The 27,854-nt window shown below is 44.8% G+C and overlaps 1 protein-coding gene across 1 annotated transcript; it reads left to right on the forward strand.

Annotated features, from left to right (window-relative positions):
• The first annotated feature begins 171 nt into the window (after positions 1-171).
• Positions 172-27,854, forward strand: CCT7 (chaperonin containing TCP1 subunit 7). The gene is made up of 12 exons (XM_054990436.1): positions 172-263; positions 3,574-3,727; positions 4,846-4,952; positions 6,059-6,184; positions 7,617-7,669; positions 9,157-9,328; positions 12,899-13,063; positions 14,063-14,251; positions 15,151-15,248; positions 16,878-17,010; positions 26,275-26,481; positions 27,166-27,854. Exons 1-12 carry the CDS (start codon positions 258-260, stop codon positions 27,388-27,390), a joined length of 1,635 nt encoding a protein of 544 aa, XP_054846411.1. The 5' UTR covers positions 172-257; the 3' UTR covers positions 27,391-27,854.

Genomic DNA, 27,854 nt, shown 5'->3' on the forward strand with positions numbered 1-27,854 from the left:
TCAATCAACTGAGTTGCTCCTGGAAGCGGCCTGCAGCTAGAGAAAAGCTTTTTCCTCTCTATGATGAGACAGAAGCAATTGATTGCGCCTTCCCCTCCTTTTAGCATAGAGTTCCCAACCAATCACAGGGCAGACGTGCCTTTCCGCCTCTCTTAAGCTCCTCCTCTTCGGCTGGCCGCGCCTCCTTGCGGGAAGCTTCTAGTGGCGCGCCCGGGGCATTGTGGGAAGTGACCGTTGACCGGGTCTCCGCCGGCAAGATGATGGTGAGTGAATGGAGGAGGAGGGTGATCCACTCGCATCCGCCTTGGAGAGAGGCTCGCCTCGGTCTTCGCGGGGTCTGCTGTCCCCGGGGGAGCCTCCCCGGTGGGGCTGAGGCGATATTGGCGGGCGGCTGAGGGAACTGAGAAGCCGAAAGAGGGAAATATGGAGCCTCCCCCCCCCCGTCCGTTTCCACGCGCGGTGGACGGGCGTCGCTGAGGATACCCTGAGGCGAGAGTGGTTTTCATAGGCACTACCAATCCCGGCAAGCTCTGCGGGAGCCGGCTCTCATCGTGGAACGGGGAGTCCCGCGCAGGGTGTGCTGGGAGATGTAGTCTTGTGACAGGGTGGCCTTACCTGGGGATATTGTGGTCGGGGGTCTGCTGCAGGTAGCATAGTCTCCAGGTGCATGCTGGGAAATGGAGTCTTTTCGAGATGCCTCTCTGCAAGGCAAGCTTTGGCACCCCCTGGCATCTCCTGGCAAAGTTGCTGAGGGATAGATGCTTCCATCTCAGCCTCCCTGCCCCGCCTCTAAAACTATGGAGGGGAATGTCACATGTTCCTTTGGCATCCTTTTCCTCCCCTGCGATGTTTAGCTACATTTCAGCTGCCTTCTTCCCTTTCAATTATGTGCTGGGCAGAGAGGGTGGATAAAGAGAACTTTTTCTCCCTCTGCCAAAACACTTCACTGGTCACCCTGTGAAGTTGATGCGCACGGTGGACAAGAGGAAGCTCTGTTTCCTTGTATTTCAATGTAATTTTTATTTTTTATCAAGTGCTTTGAATAGAGCACTGATCTGTCTAGAGGAGTGGTATATACACACAGTTGTTATTATTATTCACTCAAGGAGTGATTAAATTGTGGCATTTGCTGCCAGAGGATGTGGTGCTGGCTATAAGCCTAGACAGCTTTAAAAGACAGATTAAGGAAGGATTAGGTCTATTGGTGGCCATTAGCCATAGTGACTAAAGGGAACCCCCCCCCCTTCAAAGGCAGTAAACCTCAGTGCTAGGATGCAACATTGGGGCAAGGCCTTGGCCTCTGTATGCTGTTGTTGGCCCTCCAGAGGAACTCGTCGGCCACTGTGTGAGACGTGATGCTAGACTAGATGAACCAAGGGGTCTGATCAAACAGGGCTGCTCTTATAACTTGCATACTAAGAATACTGGTTAATTTGTATACTGCTGTCTGGACAGATTGGTGCCACACTTGGCACAGTGAATAATGTCAGTGTTGTTATTATCCCCACAATGCAGCTGGGGAGCTGGGCTCAGAGGAGTGGCTGACCCAAGGCCACCTGCTGAGCTCATGGCAGGAGTGGGATTCGAACCCAGCAGAGGGTTGATTTGCAGCCTAGCCACTTAACCACTATGCTACACCATACGTTTGTGTCTTTTGTTCCTTGTTCCTCAGTTTCTGAGCATTCCAAGCTCCTTTCCTATCAACATCATAGCCCCGCATGTTTGAGGGTTGAAATCCAAATTGAAAGCGTTAACGTTCAGATAAAACAATCCGAATAAAACTAACTCGGCAAAACCCAGTGGTTGCTAATGCAGAGCGCAATGAAGTTCACAAAAGATATTAAACTAGCTGTCTGAAAGATGGGAAGGGGTGAACATTGTGGGCAAGCGAAACTGCTTTTGAGGTGGCGCCTAAATGTTGACAAACTGGGTTGCTGGGAAACTTCTGAGGAAGGGCAGTCCAGGGACAGGCGCCAGCACAGAAGATGTCCCATCTCTGGTTGGTGCCCATCTCACTTGATTTTTTTACTTTGCTGACGCAGTTGGCGCTGCTCAGCACATTATTTATTTATGTCATTTATAGTCCACCTGTCTCACTGACACTCAAGGCGGACACAGTGTGAGATTAGTGCAGTCAATTTCAAGGACATTTCCATAAACAATGCCACAATTTTACAAAGACAAGGCATTAGTAAGAATCCAATACAGAGCTGAAGAAATGCTGAAACAGAACAGAAGCAATTCTAGAGCTGACGTTAGACCGCATGAAGCACAAGTAGCTCATAGGAGCATGTATTTAAAACAACAGCTAGTACGTAAGGCAACATAGTGGTAAGCCCCTCGTAATACAAACGCCTTTTTGAATAATTTTGTTTTGCATCATTTGCGGAAAGCCAGGAGAGTGGGGGCACTCCTGACCTCAGTAAGGCCGCTCCACAGGGTAGGGGCCACCACAAAGAAAGCCCGTGTATGGGCTGCTGTTGACTTCACCCGTGTGCAGGGTAAGTTGAGGGCTTTGTGAACATTCTGTGTTGGTGTAGCTCAGCCGTAAACTGGGCAAGTTAGGGGCGACAGATTTAATAGCTCTGTAATGATTTTAAGTGTGTGTGTATCTTTAAATGCTTGGTGTGGTACAGATGAAGGTGGAAGCCTGAGCTGTGTGTTTGTGAAAGAACATTCGGTCAGGGAAAAGCAAGCAAACTGTGTGCACGCCTGAGAAAATGTCTTACTTGTAATTGAGAGAGAAATTAATATCAAAAGCAGGCAAGCTATGTGTGAAGCCTGAGAGAAGATCTGTGTGACTGCGTTTAAGTAAAGTAACTTTAAGAACTGAGAACTACTCTTTTTTAAGAAACAATAAGAAACCGATAACGCTTCTTATAAAAATAAATGCTTGTTTTTTTAAATCCCAGAGTTATTCCTATCTCCCATTCCTTCCTCAGGACCACATAGTACCACAAAAAGCCTGACCTTTGGGCACGTTACTAAAAGGAGAAATTTAAGTTACTCTGGAGTTTAATTCCTAGTGGCAGCAATCTGCCAAGAGTGGCAAGAATAAAAAAGGCTTAAAGACCAAATCTACCGAAGAGAAAGAAAGGGGTCGTAACAAGCTCCCTGAACCTCAGCGAGTGGAATGGTGAAGCTTGTAAATCTGTCATCTAGTTGAAATCTTGCTTGCCGTTGTATTTATCTGTCTTTTGCATATGGTAGATGATGCGCATAACCACACTGGCCTTTCAAGTGCAAAGGACTGCAGCTCTTGTGCTGTGTTATGCTGGCCCCGTTTATTTTTTTTTACTTCATTTATACCCTGCCTTTCTTCCCCAGTGGGGACCCAAAACTGCATATATCTTTCTCCTCTTATTCTCACAATAGCCCTGTGAGGTAAGTTAGCCTGAGGGTATTTGACTGACCCAAGATGAATCAGCGAGCTTCGATGTCCGTGCAGGGAATTGAACCTGAATCTCACATATCCTAGTCTGACACCAACCACTGCACCATACTGGCTGCACTACAGTATTTGCATTTTAAGTCTTGAGAAGTTCTTTGTCTAACACCTTGCCACTCTTGCAGCCCACACCTGTTATCCTGCTGAAAGAGGGCACAGACACCTCTCAAGGAGTCCCACAGCTGGTCAGCAACATCAATGCCTGCCAGGTTGTTGCAGAAGCTGTCCGCACCACACTCGGCCCCCGAGGCATGGACAAGCTCATTGTTGATGACAGAGGTAAGCGTGCCTGCCTTTGGTCAGTCTGTCGGGATATAGAAGACACTTTTCATACAAGAGCTCTGCACAGTAGCTCTCTTGCAGCTGTTCTGGAGGTATCTGAATTTTGGGAAGGGGTACAAATTTGTTCAGGTTGGTCATTATCAGAATTTGGAGGAAGGGGGGAGTGACGAATCTTGTTTGGGGCGTAATACCAGGTTACCTTGCCGTCGGGCGGTTGGTGCTTGTCTTGAAGATCTTGCCAGGTTGGAAGAATAGTTATTTTGTAGCTAACAAGATGGAAGAGAGTAGCTATCTGCCCTAAGGACCAAGCTGTCCTTGAACAGTCGGCATCTGTCGGCTTTGATGGCAATTATCCCGACCCCCCAACTCCACAGAGGAATTTCTGTGTCTGTTTTAAGAGTCCAGTGATCTTCATGCTAGAACTCGTGAGGAATTAAATTGTATAGATCGGTAAATTAGATGTTAGCACATTGTTTCGAATCAGGAAATCAGAGCTTGGGGTGCTGGAAAAATGGATAAATCGGGGTTGGGGACGCAGCTATGCTTTTGGAACAACAACAACATTCGATTTATATTCCGCCCTCAGGACAACTTAATGCCCTCTCAGAGCAGTTTACAAAGTATGTCATTATTATCCCCACGACAATCACCCTGTGAGGTGGGTGGGGCTGAGAGAGCTCCAGAGAGCCGTGACTAGCCCAAGGTCACCCAGCTGGCTTCAAGTGGAGGAGTGGAGAATCAAACCCGGTTCTCCAGATTAGAGTCCTGCTGCTCTTAACCACTACACCAAACTGGCTCTCAGTATGCATCAGTAGCTGCTGCTGAGATCTTAACCCTTTAACTAACCTGAGTTGCTTAGCCTCTGACCAGTGCTGGGGAGACAGTAACAGGGGGGAGGTTTTGGCCTCAGCACTCTGTGGGCTTTATAAGGTTTTTTTGTCAGGCTATTAGGTGAAACAGGATTCTGCACTAGTTGGATCATTAGGTCTTATCCAACACGGCTTTCCTCGTGGTGCTAACTTTGGGAAGAGCCTGGATGTGTAGGATCTTAGTTGACTAGGTCTAATGTTGCTGGAACGTCGAATTAGGATGTTTGTTTATGACCTATACTGCAGGCAAAGCAACAATCTCCAACGATGGCGCTACCATCTTGAAGCTTCTTGATGTGGTACACCCTGCTGCAAAGACGCTCGTGGACATCGCCAAGTCACAGGATGCAGAGGTGAGAATGGGGCAGGTCTCAGATAAGGGTGGAAGGTGGTGCTCCGATCTCTTTGAACAGATGCTTTTTAAGCTGTATTAAGCCTTTGAAAAATGAAAGCCGGCCCTCAAGTCAGAGTTGACTTATGGATATACTCAAGATCAGAAGAGATCTTACAAATATCATGTCAGTAGCAGCTAAAAGCATTCTCGCATCGAATTGGAAATCAAAACAACTCCCAACGATAGATAAATGTTTCTCAAAAATACGGGACCATTTTATACTAGAGAAAATAAATGATAAGTTATATTTTGCAGATCATTACCCAAACCATACTAACTTTGTGGAGAAATGGTTTCCCATTTTCGTTTATACAGAAAGCAACAATCTTCAACCAAATGTAAAATATTTATAATCTTTATTATGCATATGAACCACAACATAAATGTTTATATGGTTTTTTTATCTTTACTCGGATAACATAATTGGTGTGTGTGTGTGTGTATATGTGTGTACACACACACACACAAATTGTAGTAGTCTAGTTTTGTTTAAATTTTTAAAAATTGTAATTGTAAAAGTTTTTTCATATTTGTAAAAAATATGCTCTTTTTAAATAAAGTATATTGAACTTGGGGGGGGGGGAAGAAGAGTTGACTTACGGTGACCCTGGTGGGGTTTTCATGGCAAGAGACTAACAGGTGGTTTGCCATTGCCTGCCTCTGCAACTTTGGTCTTTGTTGGAGGTCTCCCATCCAATTACTAACCAAAGCTGACCCTGCTTAGCTTCTGAGATCTGACAAGATGAGGCTCACCTGGACTATCCAGGTCAGGGAATTAAGCCTTAAGCGTTCATCAAAAGCTGTTCTTTACATGAGTGTCCTGAAACACCATTAAGCCCAGAGATCGTCTCTTCTCTTGGACTAAACTCCCTGATTTTGATTTTGCAATGTTAAGCGGCTCACATAAGAGAAGGAACAGAAAGAGACAGATAGAGTCAAGAGCACTTACCCATCTCTTGTGAAATCAAGGGGGAAGCCGGAAGTATGGGAGGGAAAGTATGCTCCTTCGTGAGTCTCCTATTTAAAAAACCCTGCTTTTTAGTCTCCTTTATTTTCCTCCTGTAGGTTGGTGATGGCACGACCTCGGTCACCCTCCTGGCTGCTGAATTCCTAAAGCAAATCAAGCCCTACGTGGAGGAAGGCCTGCATCCCCAGATCATCATCCGCGCCTTCCGCACTGCCACTAACTTGGTAAGAGTTCTTGGACTAGACCCACAGGCTCGCTCACTGTCCTGGCTTGCCCAAAGAGTTGCATATGTTGTACCAGCTTTTATGTCCACAAAATGTTGGGGGATGAAAGGAAGAGAGACGACTGTTCTGATTGAGCTTGAATCTTGGTCCAGGGTTGGGGAAGTAAAAAATACCATTGGTGTTAAAAGGCAAGGCAGTGAGTTATCTGAGCAACCCGTGTAGTTCTCTCTGGTTTAATCTTTGGAGCAGAGAGTGATGTTTCTCTCCCAAGCTTATAACTGAATTTCATGTTTTTAATTGTAAGCTGCCTTGATCAGGATTCTGAAGAGGCAGCGTAGAACTATTCTAAGTAAATAAATAGAGAGAACTTCCCACTACGCCGCACTCACAGCGAGAGCTTCAGATTGGAGTTAGTGCATATAATGACTGGAAGAGGGCATTGCTGCTGTAACGTAGTTTAAAGCCTATTGCAGTAAGCAACACTAAGTAATACAGAGTAATACACTTGTATTCTGTGTGAACTTCTCAACTTTCCATGAACTGTCTGTGGGTTTTCCCCCTCAGAATGTTAGGTAACCAAAACTGGTGTCCTTTCATCTCTGACAGCTAATTAAAAATAGTGGATTCTGTCTAGACTAATGTTCCTCTATCAGAGAGCAGACCACTAGTAATCTACCAACTTAACTCTTTCTATCATTTCTCACAGATTTATAGTTTTGTTTTGCAAGTTGGGTATACATCACGTTTTGGCTAATTAAGAGGTTATACAATAGAAATTAATGAATATCTAACGAAGCATCAAACCAATCATAGTTTGTTTATGCTATCACATGAAAAGATCTTAGATGCTTGCATGAGATAACCTGTAAAACATGCAAATTCAGATAGTATGTTAGAGTTCTGATTGGAAGAAATCTCGTGAGAATCTAGGTGAGATTTTTATCTTTGCATTGTATGCTATGGGAATCTTAATGCATTTCACAGAAACTCTGATTGTTTTAAACTTAGAGTTTATTAGGAGATGTTAGCAAACCTAATTCTTACTGCCTTTCTGTGTTCTGTTTTTATAGGATTTATATTAATAATGATACATCTTTTGATAACTTGCTTTGTTAAGGAACTAGGGTGTAATTTCAATAAAGGAAATAAATAAACTCTAGAAAGATGTCTGTGAACTTGGATGAGAAGGGACAAAAGCAAATAGAACCCTAAATAAATAAATGTACTGTTCTTTTGAACAGAACTGTACTTTTGAAAAGAACAGTCCTGTTTGACAGGCTAATTGCTGAAAGCTATCCAAGAGTAAAAGAGAAATCTTTCTTTTGAGATAGTAGGATCTATTAGCAAGGTACGGAGAAAGAGTCCGTTACAGCACTGGCAAGCAGCAGATAAAGGGTCAAACCACCAATGGATTGTTGCCTTGTTTTGGCAGGCTGTCAGTAAGATCAAGACGATTGCGGTCACTGTCAAGAAGTCGGACCCCGAGTAAGTTCTTGTCTCATCTGATCTCCGCTTAGAAAGGATCGGTCTGCAGTTTCTCTTCCTTGTGTCTGAGTTGTGTACATATTTATATTGACACCTGAAGCAGTTTTTGTGTGTGTTAAGAGTGGTGCACTTGCCGTTACATCTACTGTATTTGTGAAATTGGATGTTGTTGTTTTTGTGTGTGTGTGTGTGTGTGTTGCAAAGTGGTGATGTGGCCAGTGTCAAATCTATGCTGTACGCGAGTCTTGCCATTCAAGAGTGTCTGGAAGCTACATTCAGTACTGAATGCAGCAGCCAGAATATTGATGGGAGCAGGTTGCAGGGACCATATCGCTCCAGTTTTGTTCTACCTACACTGGCTCCCAGTTTGCTTCTGGGCCCCATTCAGGGTGACCTTTAAAACCCTTTACAGCTCGAGTCCAGCCTATCTTAAGAACTGTCTATTCCCATATAAACCTGCCCAGTTGCTCTGTCATCTTGCTTCAGGTACCCAGTTGTCGTCTAAGACTAGATGGGAGACACAACCCCCCGAAAGGGTCTTTTTAGTTGTGGAACTCCCTTCCCGGGGAGATTGGTCTCTCTCCCTCTATCGTTGTCTTCTGCTAGCAGGTGAAGATTTTTTTGTTTGGCTTTCCCTCACTAACTCTCACTGGTCTTCGTCCCATGTTTGTGTGATGATGGTGATAATATGTTTTATTTAAATGTTTTAAACAGTTACGTATAATCTGTATTTTAACATTGTTTTGATTGTTCCCTGTTTTGAGGAACCTAAATTCAATGGAAAGGCAGCATATATCTGTTTTAACTAAATCTAGGGACTGGCAACTTGAAGCCCAGTTGCTGTATGTGGGTAACCTGTGAGGCTCTGATCACAGGAAGCTGCCTAATACGGAATCAGACCATTGGTGCATCGAGGTCGGTGTTGCCTACTCAGATGGGAAGCAGCTCTCCAGGTTCTTTCCCGTCACTTTCCGCCTGATCCTTTCAGCTGGAGATGCCGGGATTGAAACCTGGGACCTGCGTGCAAAGCTGATGCTCTGCCACTGAGCCCCAGGCCCCCCCACCCCGGTATTTCGACCACTTTTTATCAAGTCGGGATGCAAGAGGTAAAGTGTTTTTTCAGTCCCTGCTCTCCAGCAGATGATCTGTCAGAGCTTCTCTGAGGAGCTGCAGCTGTTCTCTGCAAACAACTGGCCTTCAAGAAGGGGTGCTGCCGGAGCCTCTGTAGCTGTTCACCCCGTGGAGATGGCATGGGGGTTAAAAGATCATTTGGTCGTCTGATGTAGAATTAAATCCGTGGCGAGCAGCCCATGTCTGTGGCCCTGGTTTTGTTTGTTGGTTTAAAAAAAAATAAGTTTCCAGCCAGGGCTCTAATCCTTTCTAAGACTGTGACTTGGGAAAGCTGTGTGGCACTTCTGTTGTGCGCTTGTGGAATACGAATGCTTGTGTGGTTCGCTGGTATTCATGTGTGCGTGTTCATCCCATAGGGAGCTCAAAAGCCTGCTGGAGAAGTGTGCGGCCACCGCCCTGAGCTCCAAACTGATTGCCCAGCACAAGGACTTCTTTGCCCAGATGGTGGTGGATGCTGTCATGATGCTCGATGAACTCCTGCAGGTCAAAATGATCGGGATAAAGAAAGTGCAGGGAGGCGCCCTGGAAGTGAGTGCCTGCCCATCCGGTTCATCCGTCATGTCATTTTAGCTCCTCCTTGTCTCCTGCTTAGCCTCACGACAATCTTGTGGGGAAGGCTAGATGCAGTGTCCGTTTCCACTCCAAGGGGTCACAAACTGAATTACTTTCCAAGGAAAAGAAAGAGGCTAGTTGAAGACGCCAGGGTGACCCTTAGTCTTTCATTCCAGGGCTCATTTTGAGGGGGAACGCGCCGGAACACAGTCCCGGCAGTTCCCCAAAGAGGTCACATGACAGGTGGCCCCGCCCACCTGACTCTCAGCTGGTTTGGGCCGAAACGGCCCGGATCGGGCCTCTGACAGGTGGTGGATCACTCTCCTGCTCAGCAGCAGCCCAATCCTGACCATTTGGGGCCCCTTTGCGGCTATTTTCAGCCCGTTTTTGCCATTTGGGGCCCAATTTCAGCCCTGAATGGCCAGGATTGGGTCCAAAACAGCGAGGATAGGTGATGTCAGGGGGTGTGGCATATGCAAATCAGTTATGCTAATGACACACTTCAGGTGATGTCAAGGGGCGTGGTATATCCTAATGAGTTCCTCCAGCTCTTTTTCTACGAAATGACCGCTGCTCGAATCAATTTGCTGACCGGATGATTCAGATTTATTCGGTCTATGACCTGTACAAATCGAAAGATCAGAAAAATGTACATTGGAGCAAATTTAAAAATACAGAAGGTCAATCCTGCTACATGGCAGTCAGAATTTACTAAAATTTAAAATCCTGATGGATTTTGCAAGATACTGATTTTTTTTTTTTTGTTTTTTGTGCATAGCTAATAGTAATCTGCTGGTTAACACCCATTAGAAGCTTCTTTGAAACATCAACATCAGAACAGCCTGGAAAACCTTTAAGCAGTGGGGTAATTGTAGTTGAACGAATACCCTGATAAAAACGGCAGTAGAACAGGACATGACCCGCTGAGTCCACCTCTTCAGTGCCACAGGGCACTCCTTCATGGGGACCTTTTTACATCTCCCCTCCAAACCTGCAGAGGGGAGAGCACACCATCTTGCCAATGTAAAAGCTCTCCTTTGACTAGGTACTTCCAAAAGGGAGAGAGATAGGGAGCCAGAGCCACAACTTACCTTCGATTCTGACTGGGTGAGAGAGAGGAACTGAGGAAGTGGCGCTATCTTGGTTGCCCAGTTGTACAACAAAAGGAAATATCTTGTCTCACAAGACTGGAGCAAGTTATAGATCCTTTTGGGCAGAAGCGCTGCAATCCGTGACCTCAGAGTGAGCCCCGTTGAATTTGGCTTACTTCTGATTGAAACAGCTTTTAAGTAAATAGTTTAGGTAAGAGTTGCGGCCAGTTTTTTCTTAAAGGGCCATACTGCAAGTCTTATCATTACTATCCCTGTAAATTGTTATATCGAGGAAGTTAATTTTAAAGCGACTATAGTGCTAGCTAAAACGTATATATGGGTTAACGTTCTCCATCCAGTTACAGAAGTCCTCAATTTGGTTTGCATCCCCCACAAATAATGATCAGATCATCAATATAGCGTTTGTAAGCTGTTGTTTGTACAAAAAAGGGGTTGCAAACCAGATTGCAGTAGTGTTCCTTTTCCAGCTTGTTCATAGAGAGGTTTGCAGTGCTGGGTGCAGCTGTGCACCCCATTGCCACACCTTTTATTTGGAAGAAAAATTGGTTGTCAAATTTAAAATAACTTTTCTCAAGTATGATCTCCAACAAGGATACCAGGAAGTGGGTGGGTGGAAAGGGACTAGGGTGTAAACTTAAAGTCTCTTCCACTACCATGCGTGCATCTTCATATGGTATGCTAGTATAAAGTGGTGCTATGTCCATGGTAGGTAAAACCATGAATAGTTGGCAACCAGGGCTGAGTAAACCATCTCCATTATGGAAATCTTAGACCCTTGAAACTGGGTCTGGTAAATGTCTTTCTGGAAGTTGAATGTTTTTGGAGACCAATTCCATTCTCTTCGAACCTGTGTGTTGTGTGGGGGGGGATTCTCCTCTCCACAGTTTCCAGGGTTCTGTGGTGTGAAGTTGAGCTAAGGGAGCACTAGTACCGCTTTGGTCATGCATCTAACCCTGCTGGCTGAGAGCTGCTGCCTCCAGTCTTCTTTCTGCTGCCAGTGAACATGAGGGCAAGTGCAGGCACATCCTTCAGTCCATATCAGTTAGGAAGAAGCAGATGGTTCCTCCCTCTCTCTCAGGATTTTCCAGCATTCCTGACCCTCCCTCTGTGTCAGTTTTGGCTCACATTGCTGCTGCATTCAGAACAGCTACCGAAAAAGATTCGTGAAAGCTAACTAAAGTCACAGTAAAAGGTCACGCGCAATGAATCTACAACACATTTACTGCAAAATCATTGAATGTAATTTGTCAAACGTCGCTATTTATATTAAACATGACACACAACAAACAGAACCTTGGCAGCATCAAATGCTAATATAAACCATTAGCCTGGACAATAAGGAATCACTTAAAGTGCCACGTGCTAAAGCCTATATACATCCGGATGAGAAGTCCCTGCTTATTACAATATATTTCCAAACAATGGGTATTCGCTTAAAGTGCAAGGTGCTTAAGCAAATAAACTGTTCATACGGGCACTGAGCTGTTAGATTCCAGGGACAGTCCGTTGCCACAGTCTGCGCGAGAGTGTTGTACCGAGAAGGAGCGGTCCAATCAAGGAAAAGCCATCAGACGGATGGACCGGTTCCTATGCAAAATGCCGTTTCGGTTCTTTTTCAAAGATGGCAAGATGAAACAAAACAGGTACTGACGCTGTTCCTATTCACAACATTCTATTTCTGCAATATAACGTACACGTCAGCCCCGCTCCTTCAAGAGAAGAGTATATAGTAAAGTGTGTGTGTCCAGGCCAATGATTTATATTAGCATTTGATGCTGCCGAGGTTTTGTTGGTTGCGTGTCATGTTTAATAGAAATAGCAACGTTTGACAAATTACAAGCCATGATTTTGCTGTAAACGTGTTGTAGATTGGTTTGGCGTGACCTTTTACTGTGACGTTAGTTAGCTTTCACGGATCTTTTTCGGTAACCGTGCTGTATCGTGATACTCTCCTTTTTGGTAGCATTCAGAACAGGGCATGTATTACTGCAGGGAGTACTTTTGTGTCAGCATTGGCTGTAACAAAAATCAAAACTATCAAGCCCACTACGTTAAGAGTTGCTGTCTTGAATCTGATTAAAGAAAACTCTGCTGTTAGACAACAATACCGATTCTGTTTAATATATCTGTTTCAGATTTCCCCTCCAGCTTAAGTGCTTCTAGCCAGCTGTAGTCTCTAGTATGGGCTATTGAATCTTTATATTAAGCAGGGCAACCTAGTATACTAAGATGGATAAAAGTGCCTTTGGTGTTCCAGTTTAAGCAAATCAAGAGAGGGGTTGCTGCTTTAGACTGGTTATCGGCGGTCAAAGAAATAGTTGAGGTCAGCTGCATAACACTCTTGGTTGTGGTGTTAAGAGAAGGACTCAGCAGGTGGATTTGAAGGAGCCTTGTGCGTCTCCCCAAATCCCAACTCAACCGGCTCTTTCTCCAGGATTCCCAGTTGGTGGCAGGAGTGGCCTTCAAAAAAACGTTCTCCTACGCTGGGTTTGAGATGCAGCCCAAGAAGTACGAGTCGCCCAAGATCGCCTTGCTCAACATCGAACTAGAGCTCAAGGCTGAGAAGGACAACGCCGAAGTCAGGGTCAACAGCGTGGAGGTAAAAGGCTTGATTTTGGAGGTGGGGTGCAGATAGAACTCCGCCCTCGTGGCTGTTTCTTCTGTGTCCGGGGGAATGCTGATCAGTACTTTGGGGTCAGGAAGTAATGGCAACAGATGCTGAAGGTTTCCTGCCCCCTTCTGACCACTGACCAAGTGTCACTGGGAGAAGTAGCTGTGCATTGTGCAGGGGGTTGAATTAGATGGCCCTTGGAGTCCCTTTGAGCTGTAGGATCCTAAGAATCTCTCGGGTACTGCAGTGCCTGTAGAATGCATGCCCGGTGTAAAAGATTTGGTTTACCCCCTCCCACGTTCTGCAGCAGGAGGTAAAATCCTGCATCACTCTGCCATCACCTTGGGAACTGGTGAGCCTCACCCAAGGGTCCCACAATCCATGCAGAAAGCTACAGGGTTTCTACCGCACTGCCTATTCTCTCTCTCGCTCCCCAAATATTACCAGAGATGTCAAATGAGGCAGTTCCGTTAGTTGGGCAAGAGCAGTGGAGTATGGGGCGAGTCTGAGCTCACACCCTCCAACTGAAGTGCGGCCCCATCGATGGCAGAAGTTTGTGCGTCTGCACTATCCACAGATTTACATTTGTGAACATGTTTGCATGTGTGGATTGTTACCACTGGGTCAGAATACTGTACGGGAAAAGTTCTTTGTAACTGGCAGGATTCACGGAGCTACTTGCTTTTAAGTCCAAACCACTGGGTTTGGTGCTAAATTATTTTCGACTACATTTTCATAACACCCTCCTTTCGAGGAAGCTCAGGGCAGCACGAAAGTTTCTCCCCTCCTCCATATTCATGTTTGCAGCGATCCTGCCAGGGCAGTTAAGCCGAGCGAAAGTGAATGCAAGACCCAAGATCATCCGGTCAGTTTTACAGTTTGGTGGGTGGAGGTTTGATTGCAGATCTAGTCTCGCACGCTGACCTCTACAGCACGCTGGCTAAAGAACCGACACTGAAGGCGTCTCGTCTACATTTCTTTCTGCAGGATTACCAGGCCATTGTGGACGCCGAGTGGAACATCTTGTACGACAAGCTGGATAAGCTGTGCCAGTCAGGCGCCAAAGTGGTGCTGTCCAAGCTTCCCATTGGCGACGTGGCCACTCAGTACTTTGCTGACAGGGACATGTTCTGTGCTGGCCGAGTCCCCGAGGAAGATCTCAAGAGGACCATGATGGTAAGCTTCCCCGCTCGTCTTTACTGCATTGGCCAAATGCCCAGGAGCAGCAGTTAGGGCAGGAGCAGCAGTTAGGGGAACCTATGGAGAGTGCTTCCTTGAAGGTCTTTGCATGAAGGTACGTGGGCACAACTATGTATGCTGTTGCCCAGCGCAGCTGCTTGGGGTAGCAAAACGTCCTCGGTCGGCCCCTGCTTATATAATTGGGTGTTTAAAAAATTTATTTTGTAATATTTATGTCCCGCCTTTCTGCCCAGTCAGGGCCATTAAGGCAACTAAGATCCAGAGGAGTTAGCCATGTTAGTCTGTAGTTGCAAAATAGCAAAGAGTGCAGTAGCACCTTTAAGACTAACCAACTTATTTGTAGCGTACGCTTTCAAGAACCACAGGCTCTTGGCGAAAGCTGCACACATTCTTTTACGCATTTTATTCGCGGCCTCATGCTGGAGATCTTCCTGTGGGATTGGCCAGACCCAGGAAATGTACTTTGGTTTTGTGTTGCGGAGGCAGTTGGGCAGAGCTTTCCTGTGTTCTTATTTCTAAGCTTTTACTGATCGCAAGCTGAGGGCAGTTGGAAATTAATAAGTTGTTGGGGCATGACACAGTCTGGCTGTACTCATCCACACATTTACAAGAAAAAAATATCCGCATTATAAGAGATGGGCAATTTTCAGGGTTATCACTTAAACCACAAGTGTGAATACAGAATGAATTGTGGGGCAGGGTGGGAAGCTGGGGTGTGTGTACTTAAGTTATGTTAATTTTTCAATAAAGTGTAAAAAAAAATTAAATGTTAATCATAGAAAAGTGTACTAGCTGGCCTTGGTTTGGGTTTTAAGTTGGTTTTTGTGTAGCACCAAATTCTGTGCTGAAATCACACTCTGTTTTGTGTATTGCAGGCCTGTGGTGGCACCATCCAGACCAGCGCCTCTGCTTTGACAGACGATGTCCTGGGGCGTTGTGCACTCTTTGAGGAGGTGCAGGTTGGAGGGGAGAGGTAAACGTAGTCTGACTGAGCTGCTAGAGTAGTGGAAAACCGTGGGGAACTGAGCTGTTTGGTTCAGGGGGTTTGCAGATCGTTATGGCTCCATTTCCAGCGCTGGCATCTTTCTCCCTGCCCTTCCATAGCTGGCGTTCTTTGCAAATAATGCTGAGAAAACCAGGAATGCTTTGTAGGCCAATTGGCTTCATCTGCATGGTAGAATCTCCTCTGGTTTCCGTCCCTCTCCAAAAAATGACAGGCCCTGCTTTGGTCAAGTATCGGAACATAGATTGGAGTGGATTCCGAGCAGCACTTGTGTAGCCGAATGTTTTGTCGCGTTCGTCCTGCAGTGCTCTGTGTGGTTTAGGGTGTCAGCCAGCCATCAGGAACTGCGAGAGGAGGGAGTCGGTGGAAGTGTGTCCTTGACAACCCAACCCCTGCATTCACGTTTTGGGATACATGGCGCTGCTGTCTCCAAGAACATTCAGAGCAATCTTTGTTCCCTGCTTGGTACCCCTCGAGAGCTCATATATATTCACTAGCAACAATGCCCATCGTGTGGAAAAATACAGCGGGCTCTAGAAAACTGATTTGGCGGGCCCCCTCCTGGTGGCAAGCGGGCGCTTTGCTGCGGCTTGGGGGCCAGAGTGGGAGGGTGCTGAGAGGAGGCGCGGGGAGGTGGTTAGGCCTTCGATTCAGCAGGCTGCCTCCTGCCGGCAAGTGGGAACTTTGCAGTGGCCTCAAGGAAAGAGTCGTCAGCAATGCGCCTGTGTGGGGATAAAAAGTGAGTCGTCGCCAATATGGCTTGCCTTTTACATAGTAGGAGGAACCTGACTGATGACCTTGGGCCAGTCATTCACTCAGCCTAACCTACCTTATAAGATTGTTGTGATGATAAAAAGGATGGGGGTGTGTGTTCTGCATACACCACCCTTACTTTGTACAGAAAAGGGAGGGGTACAATCCAGCAAACATCCAGGATGTGAGGTGACACGTCCAAGCAGAACCTGGGTCCCGGATCCTCTCATCAGAAAACTAACCAACACTTGAAAAATGTTGGGTGTTCAGTTTGTATTCTTATATAAATGAAAGTATTTGTATTTCATGGGAGTGTTTAATGCGGCAGACAAAATGTAAATCGAAGTAGTATCACACATGATTAGATCATTAAAATGCTGCAGTGTTAATGCGGAAAGCAAGGCAACGTAGTGCTAGTGTCTATTCTCCGAAATCTCTAACCTGCCCTCTCACTGTGCCTTCATCTCCCAGTAAAATCTAGTCACTTACAACTGATGGTTACAGCAAACCTCTAACGGCAACAGTGTGGAGGGCTACTCACAGAGGGCACGTTTGTAACGGTTTCAGTGTAAAACTGGAGATTTCATTGGCCAAAGGTCAATCCTCTCCTTTCTTACCCAAAGCAGTCTTTAGCAGTAGGATCCTGATGTCGGTGCACGGCTTGTCCTTTCCCAGGGACTTCGGCAAAGTAGCAGCAGGTTGCTATGAAGAAGCATTATCAGTCGCCCTGCCCTGGCAGACACCCCCCCCCCTTCCACATCCCCCCTCCCCACTTACTGAACCTCTTTCGCTCCCATGCTCTCCCTCTCTCTCATGTGCTGTGTCTCACCTTCCTCTCCTTGACAGGTATAACTTTTTCACGGGCTGCCCAAAGGCCAAAACCTGCACGATAATCTTGCGGGGAGGAGCAGAGCAGTTAATGGAGGAGACGGAGCGTTCCCTCCACGATGCCATCATGATCGTCAGAAGAGCCATCAAGGTACTTTTCGAGCTGCCTGACCTCTGCGGATTGGCTAGTTTGGACGTGTTGGTTGCTCTTGCTTGGTCCCCTGTGGCAGTGAAGGATCGCCTGCAGGCAACCTGGCAGGGAAGTTCTGTGCATTGGAAGAGCGTTGAGGGGGATAACGCCTCGCGTCTCCCCTGGGTCTGTGTGAGCAGGTTGGATAGTGTGTACTCTTCGAGACTGTCAGCTTGGAGGGCGAGGGACTTTCAAGGTTGAGAAATCTGCATGTTCTGCTGCTCCCCCTGGCCTTTCATAGAGTCCGAATGAGAAGGATCCAAAGGCCCTCCTCTCCAAACCGCCAGCGTGCTTGCCTCCAGGTTCTGCTCCAGTCAGTGTAGGCCACAGCATTTGACCAGCAGAGCAACCCTGCTGCAGAAAAGCTAACAACTTGTACCATGTTGTATTACGCCCCCTCCCCAGGCCCCTGAGGGATAGTGGGGAAAAGAATCTAAATGGGGGGTAGATAGTGAGGCTGGAGAATAGTTAAGTGGAAGAAGATCCAGGCATGTAAAGTTTCCAGAAATCTGGAAGCAACTGGGGGAAAAGAGCTTGGTTGGTTGTAGATCAGGATGGGTAGCCGTGTTAGTCTGTCTGTAGCAGCAGAAAAGAGCAAGAGTCCAGTAGCACCTTATAAGGCTAACGAAATTTGTGGTAGGGGATGAACTTTCCTGAGTCACAGCTCACTTCTTCAGATAAGTTAGTCTCACCGGTGCCACTGGAGTCTTTTTCTTTTCTACTGGTAAGCACCTGGACATTCCTTAGTCAACAAGTGACTCAGTTCTCCCTTCAGGCTTTTCTTCTTCCCAGGAAGTACGTGGAGGCAGGCGTTCTGTTAGGCTCCGCCCTCTGCAGAAGCCATTTGGGATTTGGGCCCCACCTCTTGGGAGGCTGTAATTTGGTCTGGGGCTTACCACCCCCTCTCAAATTTCCAAATGTGTCCACTGGCTGAAAAGGGCTGCGGACCCCTGCCTTAGATCAAGCCCTTACAGGGCTTGCAAAATATGCTCTATGTCCTTGTTACTTTTTCTTTTCTTTTTTTTTTTTAATAAGATTTTTATTGGAATTAGAATCATTTAATTTCACATTACAATCAATTCCCATTTCCCAATTTCTAACCCCTCCCTTTCCCCCCTTTTTTGTAGACTTCCAACAGTTTTCCAACCCTTTGTCCCTTTTCCCTTACTCATTTTAAATTCATCTATCTAACAGATACATACTTTCCCTTTAATCTAAGCAATAATTCTTTAACTATTTTTAACACTCTATACCCTATCCTTAAGTCCCTTCTTCCGTATTAGACAAACAATTTGTCCCTTTTTTCATAATTTCCTGGTTTCAAATATTTCTATAAACCATATACCATATAAACCGTATAATCCATTCATTCATATAAGTCAACCAATTTAACTTATATTCTGTATATTATTTTTTCTACATATCTTATCTTCATTCTACTTTAGTTATATTTAATTATATTATTAATTTCCTCTTTCTTTAATTATACATCTATATAACTATCGTCAAAAGTTATCAATCAATTTGATCCATATATTTCTTCAGGTAGACTTATTCAGTTTAACATGTTACACGTTTTTACCAGAAACAATATTAATTAATTGGTCCTTATAGTTAGTTATTTTCTATCCATATTCTGTATATTTTTCTATATATAACAAGATAGCTGCTTAGACATTTTCATTTCTCTCTCTACCCTCCGGTAAAGTCACCCCCCCTCTACATTTTGTCATGTTTCAATAGTTCTCAAACTGCCACAGTTCTCCTCCCACCTCCCATTTCTTCAACACGTATTGCTTCAGCTTCTCCCAGTCTGTGTTGAACTGTCCTGGGTTCAGATTTCTCAATTTTCTTGTCATTTTGTCCATTTCGGCCATATACAGCAATTTATAAGTCCAGTCCTCAATAGTTGGCACTTCCTGTACTTTCCTTTTTTGCGCATACAAAAGTCTGGCCGCTGCTGTCATGTAAAATAGCAATGTTCTATATTGGGCTGGAATATTCTCCATTCCCAAGTTCAGTAGCAGGAGTTCTGGGTTCTTATTGATTTGAAATTGTAGAATCTCACTTATTACTTTTATTATTTCTCCCCAGTACTGCCTAGCTACCTCACACGTCCACCACATATGGTACAGAGAGCCCTCATGTTTTTTACATTTCCAGCATTTATTAGAAGTGTTCGAATTCCCTAGCGCAATCTTCTTTGGTGTCATGTACCAACGATAGATCATTTTGTAAATGTTCTCTTTAATATTAGTACACGTTGTAGTCTTCATTGTGTTTTTCCACAAGTGTTCCCATGCCTCCATTGTTATTTCTTTGTTAAAATTTATGGCCCACTTCACCATTTGTACTTTAACTATTTCATCTTCAGTATACCATTTCAACAGTACTTGGTATACCTTGGAAATTTCCTTCTTATCCTCTTTTAAATGTGTCTGCTCTAGTTCCGAATTCTCTGTTCTTATGCCTCCCTTTGCACAGTCCGAGTTGTAGAGATCTCTGATCTGCCTATACTGAAACCAATCATAGTTGGGTGATAACTCGTCCTGTGTCTTTATTTTAAGTTTAGAAGATTCTATTCGGGTTATCTCCTTATATGTTAAACACTGTTGCTCAGTATCGACAGCTCTCGGATCTATTACTTCATATGGGACCACCCACATGGGGGTTCTTTCTTGTAGAAAGTCTCTGTACTTCTTCCAAATTGCAAATAGGCTTTTCCGTATATAATGATGTAAGAACATAGAGTTCACTTTTACTTTATCATACCATAGGTATGCATGCCATCCGAATATTTTTTTATATCCCTCTAGGGCCAATAATTTCTTATTCTTCAACGTCATCCAGTCTTTCAACCACACTAGGCAGATTGCATCATAGTAAAGTCTTAGATTGGGCAGTTGCATTCCACCTCTTTCCTTTGCATCTTGTAAAACTTTCATTTTCACTCGAGGCTTCTTGCCTGCCCAAACAAAGTCTGATATTTTCCTCTGCCATTTTTCAAACTGCTTAGAGTCTCGGATAATTGGTATTGTCTGTAACAAGAACATTACTCTTGGTAACACGTTCATCTTAACTGCTGCAATCCTTCCCAACCATGACAAATTCAGTCTATTCCATTTGATCAAATCTTGCTCAATCTGAGTCCATAATTTTTCGTAATTGTTTTTGAATAGATCTATATTCTTTGCAGTCAGTTCAACTCCCAAATATTTCACCTTAGTTGTTACTTCACAGTACGTTATTTCCATTAACAGTTGTTGTTTTTGCTTAGTCATATTTTTGCATAGTATCTTTGACTTCTTTTTGTTAATATAAAACCCTGCCAAATCTCCGAACTCCTTGATCTTCTCTATCACTTTTGGCATATTCTCCATTGGGTCTTCCACAATTAACATCATATCGTCCGCAAATGCTCTGACCTTATAAGAAAAGTCTTTTATTTTTATTCCGCGAATTTCTTCATCTTGTCGTATTTGTATCATCAATATCTCCAATACCAAAATGAATAACAGCGGAGACAACGGGCAACCTTGTCTTGTTCCTTTACTTATAGTCAATTTCTTAGTAGTCTCGTCATTCACCACAATTGCTGCATTCTGGTCTCTGTAGATTTCTTTAACTGCTCTTATGAATCTTTCTCCCATTTGTAGCTTTTCCATAGTGGCAAACATAAAGTCCCAGTTCAAATTGTCAAACGCTTTCTCAGCATCAACAAAGAAGAAACCAACCTCTTTGTCACAACGCTTATCATAATACTCAATAGCATTGATCACTGTCCTTAAATTGTCTCTGATTTGTCTACCAGGTAAAAAACCTGCTTGTTCCTCCTCAATAACTTCCGAAAGCCATCCCTTCACTCTCTCTGCCAGTATCTTCGCAAAGATTTTATAGTCATTATTAAGTAAGGATATGGGTCTGTAATTTTTCACATTAGTCAGATCTTGGCCCTCTTTGGGGATCAATGAAATATTAGCTTCCTTCCAGGTATCTGGAATCCGTTGATCCTTTAATACTCCATTAATCACTTCTTTTAGGAATGGTACCAGTTCATTGGCCGTTGTCTTATAAAATTTGGCTGTAAGTCCGTCTGGCCCTGGCGCCTTTCCCAAATTTGTTGATTGTATTGCCATTTTTATTTCCTCATCCGTTACTTCATTGTTCAGTCTGTCTCTCCACGCTTCCGAGATTACTGGGAGCTTCATTTTCTCCAAGTATGTCGCTATTGATTCTTTATTCACCTCTTATTATACAATTTAGCATAAAATTTATAGAAGGCTCTACTAATGGATGTCTGTTCCAAATACGTTTTGTTATCTTCACATATTTTATTTATTGTTTTCTTTTCCTTTCTCTTTTTCAATTGCCATGCCAAATATTTCCCAGGTTTGTTTGCACCTTCAAACCCTTTTTGATTCAGTCTTTTAAGATTCCACTCCAATTCTTTATTATTCATTGCTGTCAGCTGTTCTTGTAATATTTTAATGTCCTGATAAATTTTCTTTTTCCCTGGTCTCTTCTTTAACTGTATTTCTTTGGCTTTTATTTTCTCCATAATCTCCTGTCTCTTCTCCTCTTTCTTTTTTCTGGCTCTTCCATTTAAGTCCATTAGTATGCCCCTAATTACCGCCTTGTAAGTGTCCCAAACCTTGTTGGTTGGTACTTCTTTATTCATGTTGTATTGTATGAAGAACTTTGTCTCTCTTCTCAGCATCTCCATATTCTCTCCCTCTTGAAGTAAGTCCTCATTTATTCTCCATCCTTTCCTTTTGCTCCTTCTCCCCAATTTCCACATAATTGGATTATGATCCGAGCCTACCATCGACATTATTTCCACTTCTTTAGTCCATAACGCTAAGTCTTTTGAGGCCCAGATCATATCAATTCTCGATAGTGTAAAGTGTCTTGCGGAGTAGAACGTAAATTGTCTGCTTTTCGGGTTTTGTCTTCTCCATACATCTTCTAAGGTTTCCTGTTGTATCAATTCAAAAAACAACTTTGGTAACAATCCTCTCTTCTTTTGTGCAGTTGATGATTTTTTATCTAAATCCAAATTTGTCACTCCATTGAAGTCTCCAGCAAGTATTATCTGGTCATATGAAAGTTCATCTAGTTGCTTCCTTAAATCCTCAAAGAAGCTTTCTTTTGCTCCATTAGGTGCATAAATTCCAACTACCAGCACTCTCTTTAAATTCCATACGCATTCCACTGCTATAAATCTGGCTTCCACATCTTTCATTACAAACTTTGGCTGCAGCTCCTCTTTAATATAAAGCACTACTCCTCTTTTTTTCTTATTAGAGGCCGCTGCAAAATCATTGCCCAATTTTTTTGATTTTAAATACTTTACATCTTGTTTTCGAATATGGGTCTCTTGCAAACATACAATATCACATTTTTGTTTTAATAGCCAGTGAAAAATGCTTTTTCTCTTATTCGGTGAATTAAGTCCATTTACATTCCAAGATAAAACTTTACACTCCATAATCATAATCTTGTTGCCGGTAAGTCCTTTTCATTGTCTCTTATAAATCGCTCCATCTCTCGTTCAGATCTGATGCGTTTTTTGGCCCCTCCAAATTCAAAGGACACTCCTTCTGGTAATTCCCATCTGTACCTAATTTTCATGTCCTTCAAAATCTGAATTAGCGCCTTATATTTTTTCCGGTCCAATAACACCGATCTGGGTAGTTCCTTCATGATGATAATCGTCTTGCCGTCAATCTCCAATGGATCTTGAAACTGTTTAGTCACAATCTTCTCTTTCATATTTCTGGTCGTGAATTGCACAATCACATCTCTTGGTAGTTTCCTCTGGGTCGCAATTCTTGAATTTACACGATATACCACGTCCAGGATAGCCACAACTTCCTCCTCCTCCTTCCCCAGGTATTCAGCTAACACCTCAGTCATCTGTTCTTGCGCTGTCTTTCCTTCCACTTCCGGCAAGCCGCGAAATCTTAGCTGCTTCTCCATGTGTTTACTTTCCGCAACCGCCATTCTCCCCCTCATCAGCCTCATCTCTGTTTGTTGCGTGTCAGCTAAATTCTCCACCGCGCCTTCTACTACTTTAACTCTCTGCTGTGTTCCTTGCAGTTCATTTTGCATTGTTTCCATACCTTTCTTTACTTCTGACAGCTCACTTTTCACTGTCTGTTTAACCTCTTTGATCAGCTCCAGTTTCATGTCCTTAAGTTCTTTAATCACTTCTAAGAGTTTCTTGTCTAGGTTCTCTATTGCCGATTGCCACTCTTTTTTCGACATCGTGGGGCTTGCCTTAGCTCGCTCCCACGAGTCCGCCCTCTTCCTTAACTCCGTGGCGTAAAATTTAGTGTCTTTTTAATTTTTAATTTAAATGTCCCGGTCTTTTTGCAAAGAAAAAACTTTTAGAAAATCCAAAATGTCGGGTGTCTTTTCTCTATGGCTCTTCTATGGTTTTTGTAATCCAAAATGGCTTACTTCCTCTTCCGCTGAAGCCGCGGCTTTTCCCCTTTCAAAGATGGCGATTCCCTTCTTCCTGCCCTCCGGCAGGGGCCGCTTCTCTCCAGCAACTCTATTGTTATTACGTACTTCCTGTCTCCCGACTTCCCGCAGTAGCTCTCGCGATGGTAAATTTTCTCACAGCTCCATAACCGCAAGTATTCAAAACAATAGTCCAAATTCTTTAATAACTTCTTTAAACTTAGTGTTTTTTCTATTTCGACTCTTGCCGAGTCTTCTCCTCCTTATAGTTAGCCTGTTGCAGTTTTAAAATCTACTTTTAATCTTCTTTACTTTTAACAATCTGTCCCGTATCAGAAGATAGTGATCTTTACCTTCCCATTCACTTTCCGTGGGTTGTAATCACTGTTTCAATCTTCGTTTCTCCTCTACTCCTCTTTCCCCTGTTGAAGCTTGGGTACGTAGGTCTTATGCCAACCGCATTGGCCCCGAAACTGCCGCAGAGATCATAGCCGACCTGTCACAGGGTGGGACCTCAAGGGTCGTGAGGGGGCCCGTCGCGTAGAGCACCCCCTCGCCCGAGATCAACGCACCCTGAGGTCTTGAGCGTTCTTTGCCTGCTCTCCGCCTGAGAGCAGTTGGCCGCGGGCTATTTTGCCCCCACCGGCCGCTTAAAACGGCAGTCCGGTCAGCTCCGCAGTTGGAGCTGCGTCAGACCTCCATGAATCCCAAACCGGAAGTCCTCCTTGTTACTTTTTCAATATTGCGCCTCCTTTTATCCTTCCATCTTCTTTTTTGGAATCAATTGACCATCGCTAAATATAGGAAGGCTTTTCTTTTGGCTCAGTTAAATGCTTTTGCTGCGTAGATTCTGAGCAGCAGCTTATTGGGTCAGACTGTGTCCTTGTGGATCTGGAGTGACTGAAACTTCCGCTCGTTCCTTCTTCAGCTGTGTGTCCGTGGCCCCTCTGAGAGATCTCTGGTGCCTCTTTTGCTTCCCCGGCTTCTGTGCCGGCTGATACTGATCTTGGTATAATGCTGGCTGGCAAAATTTTTGACCGCGGTGAAACTTTTAAAAAGTCAAAAGGAAAGGTTTTTTTGCTCTCCCCCAATTTTTCCATTGGAGAAACTGAATAAAAGGTTCTGGGGAGGGAGGAATTGAGTATTTTTGCATTTCCCCCCCCACATTTCTAATACGATATGTTTTGTATGCAGAGAGTGCTAGTTTGAAATGCTGGGTTTAGGGGACTTGTCTAAGAAGGAGAGTTGTTGTCTGGCGTAGAAGGAGGTACTAGGCTAGTGTAACACAATAACAATAATAATAATAATATTCAATTTATATACCGCCCTTCAGGACAGCTTAACGCCCACTCAGAGCGGTTTACAAAGTATGTTATTATTGTTATCTCCACAACAATCACCCTGTGAGGTGGGTGGGGCTGAGAGAGCTCTGAGAGAGCTGTGACCGACCCAAGGTCCCCCAGCTGGCTTCAAGTGGAGGAGTGGGGATTCAAACCTGGTTCTACAGATTAGAGTCCCGCCGCTCTTAACCACTGCACCAAACTGGGTCATATGAGTCACAGCTGATCCACAGCTAAAAAAAAAGCAGACCTTTCACAATTTCTCACCTGTCCAGTCTTTTTTCATTCTCCTACCAACTGCTCCAGAGAGACTTCCAGAATTCCTCTTTTTATACATGTCCACATCTGGCATGTTGGAACATTTGCATAGATTTGCTGGCTTAATCATGTTTTTATAGATCTGTGTGAGTCTTTGTAGCTAAGGCAGTTGTGCTTGTAAAGCTAAGGTTATGGGATGTGGCAGGTCGAGAGAACAGCAGCAGGGGAAGCTGTGCCCAAAACAGCTGTCGTTGCAGAGGAAAGTTGGATTTCATATTTATTTTGTGTTGTTTATAGTCTGCCTTTTTCACTGAGACTCAAAGGGAATCACACAGTGCAGGGTTAATGTGATCAATGGCTGGGACAGTATAAGCAAAGCAATACAATAGGGTATGAAGAGCAAACATCCAAATAGAAGCATAAATCTGTTTTGAGTTCAGCACCCTGTGTTGGCTGTGGAAAGGCCTACATGGCCTTTGGAAGGCTGGCAGAGACATTGAAAGGGGCTCTTGCTGATCCAAGCGAATTGAAAGAGGAGGGCCAAGCACACCCTCTGGTGAGGGAGCTGCCTTTTCAGGAGCCCTGCAGTGTAGCCCCTGTGACTGCTAGCCAGGAATGTCTGGGTACCCCGCCGTGAAGAAGCAGCGTTGCTTTGTGCAAAGCAGTCTCCAAGACATTGGAGGGAAACAAGCTTTTCCCTGGTGTCTTGGGGGTTGCTTTGCACCTTGCCATTAAGCATGTGCTTGAAAATATGGAGGCAGGGAGCCAGGATGCATGGCTTCACATTGAATGTACTCTTGGCAGTCCATCCAGGTTTGTCACTTTGCAGTGCGTGAAGGGGTCCTCAGCAGTCGCAGGGGCTGCAAGAATCTGGGCCAGTTTTCCTGACTCATTCTCTGCCTGGATTAGGGGTTTCATTGGTGGCAGGGTTCTGAAGACTTGGGCTCGAATCATGCAGCAGTTGGGCCTCTCTTGTCTGTGCCAGCCAGCTGGGACTGACTCGCACTTGACAGATTCTCTGCCATTCTCTCAAATGCCACCAGCCAGGTTTGCATCGGGCAAACGGCCAAGAGCTGCTGTGCGAATGGCACGAGCTGCGGCAGCAGTGGAATCTCTGGTGACAGAAAGTGACCTTTTCTCCTCCCTCCGGTTGTGCTTTCAGAACGACTCTGTTGTTGCTGGCGGAGGAGCGATTGAGATGGAACTCTCCAAGTACCTCCGCGACTACTCCAGGACCATTCCAGGCAAGCAGCAGCTGCTGATTGGGGCTTATGCCAAAGCTTTGGAGATTATTCCTCGCCAGCTCTGCGACAATGCTGGCTTCGATGCCACCAACATCCTCAACAAGCTTCGAGCCAAGCATGCACAGGTGGGCTGCCTTGGTGGGAACAGGGGTGAGGGCCGAACCTCTCCTCGTGCAGGTTTTCAGAGCAGCGAATCTGGCATATATGACTTTCCAGCCTCTTAGCTATTTGGTGTCCTCTCTATTTTTATATCAATCCCACTGATGGCTCTGCCGCTAGCCTCTGAATGCACAAGAAGAATGCTGTTTCCCTTCTTGTCAGAGTTAAGGGTACTTTAGAACTTCGTAGGTGCAGCACAACTGGAAAAAAACAATAATGCTAGGAAAAGTGGAAGGAAAAGAAGACTCAAACGGAGATGGCTTTAAGCAATAAAGGAAGCCATGGCCTCCAGTTTGCAAAATCTGGGCCAGTCTGTTAATGATAGGACGTTTGGGAGGTCTTTCATTCATAGGGTCACCTAAAGTCAGAAGCAACTTGACAGCGCATAACACGTGCACAGGTGTAGGGTTGGATTCTAACCTTTTTATTATTATTATTATTATTATTATTATTACTATTACTATTACTATTACTATTACTATTATTATTTTGATTTATAAACTGCCCATCCTCAGGGGCTCTTTGTTGATCACTCTGCCGAGTGTCATTTTGAGCGTATCTGTTTTTAAATCAATTTCGTGCTCCTTTTTGGCAAGTCTTACATATGGAGCAGCTGACCTCTGCCCTAACGAGTGTCGTCTGCTCCGCAGGGTGGGATGTGGTACGGCGTGGATGTGAACAACGAGGACATCGCCGACAACTTCGAGGCTTTCGTGTGGGAGCCGGCCGTCGTGCGCATCAATGCTCTGACCGCGGCAGCTGAGGCCGCGTGCCTCATTGTGTCTGTGGATGAAACAATTAAGAACCCCCGCTCCACGGTAGATGGCCCTCCTGCGGGCCGCGGCAGAGGGCGAGGCCGGCCACACAACCACTGAAGGGCAGCTTTTCCAGCAGCGCTGGGGTCTGGGGCTCGGCAATCAAGAGTTCGTCTGTCTGGTTAAACGTGAGCCACTGGGTGCCCCTTCCTCGGTTCCGTTGAGGTGTTCCCGCTTTTCACGAGAGGGAGAGCCCCTGTGGAATTCTGCCCCTCTGGGAGGACCCCCTTTTTCATAACATGCAAAGTGAGGGAAATCCCTAGAGCTCCAGACTTGGACACCCTTTGCATATAAGTTCAGATATTCTTGATTGTGCCGATCTCCTCCTCCTTTTCCCTCCACCCCCCAATTCTCCTTCCAGGTTTATCCTTGTCCATCAATTTTGAAGCTTCCGGGCTCCCAGATCTCTGTAATGTTGACACGTTGCTGGAAAGTTGAGGAGGGTGGTTGTTGATTGTATTTATTGGTTTTTGTATTGGCGGCACGAGCCTTGGCGCAAACAGAATAAACAACGTGAAAACCTG

Source organism: Eublepharis macularius, chromosome 10 (genome assembly GCF_028583425.1).
Source record: "Eublepharis macularius isolate TG4126 chromosome 10, MPM_Emac_v1.0, whole genome shotgun sequence".
In the NCBI taxonomy this organism is placed as follows: Eukaryota; Metazoa; Chordata; class Lepidosauria; order Squamata; family Eublepharidae; genus Eublepharis; species Eublepharis macularius.

Bases quoted from the DNA above. Each gene is read 5' to 3' on its own strand.
- CCT7 (XM_054990436.1), top strand. The intron at 7,670-9,156 runs GTAAGTTCTTGT...TTCATCCCATAG, and splicing joins GTCAAGAAGTCGGACCCCGA to GGAGCTCAAAAGCCTGCTGG. The intron at 13,064-14,062 runs GTAAAAGGCTTG...TTCTTTCTGCAG, and splicing joins TCAGGGTCAACAGCGTGGAG to GATTACCAGGCCATTGTGGA.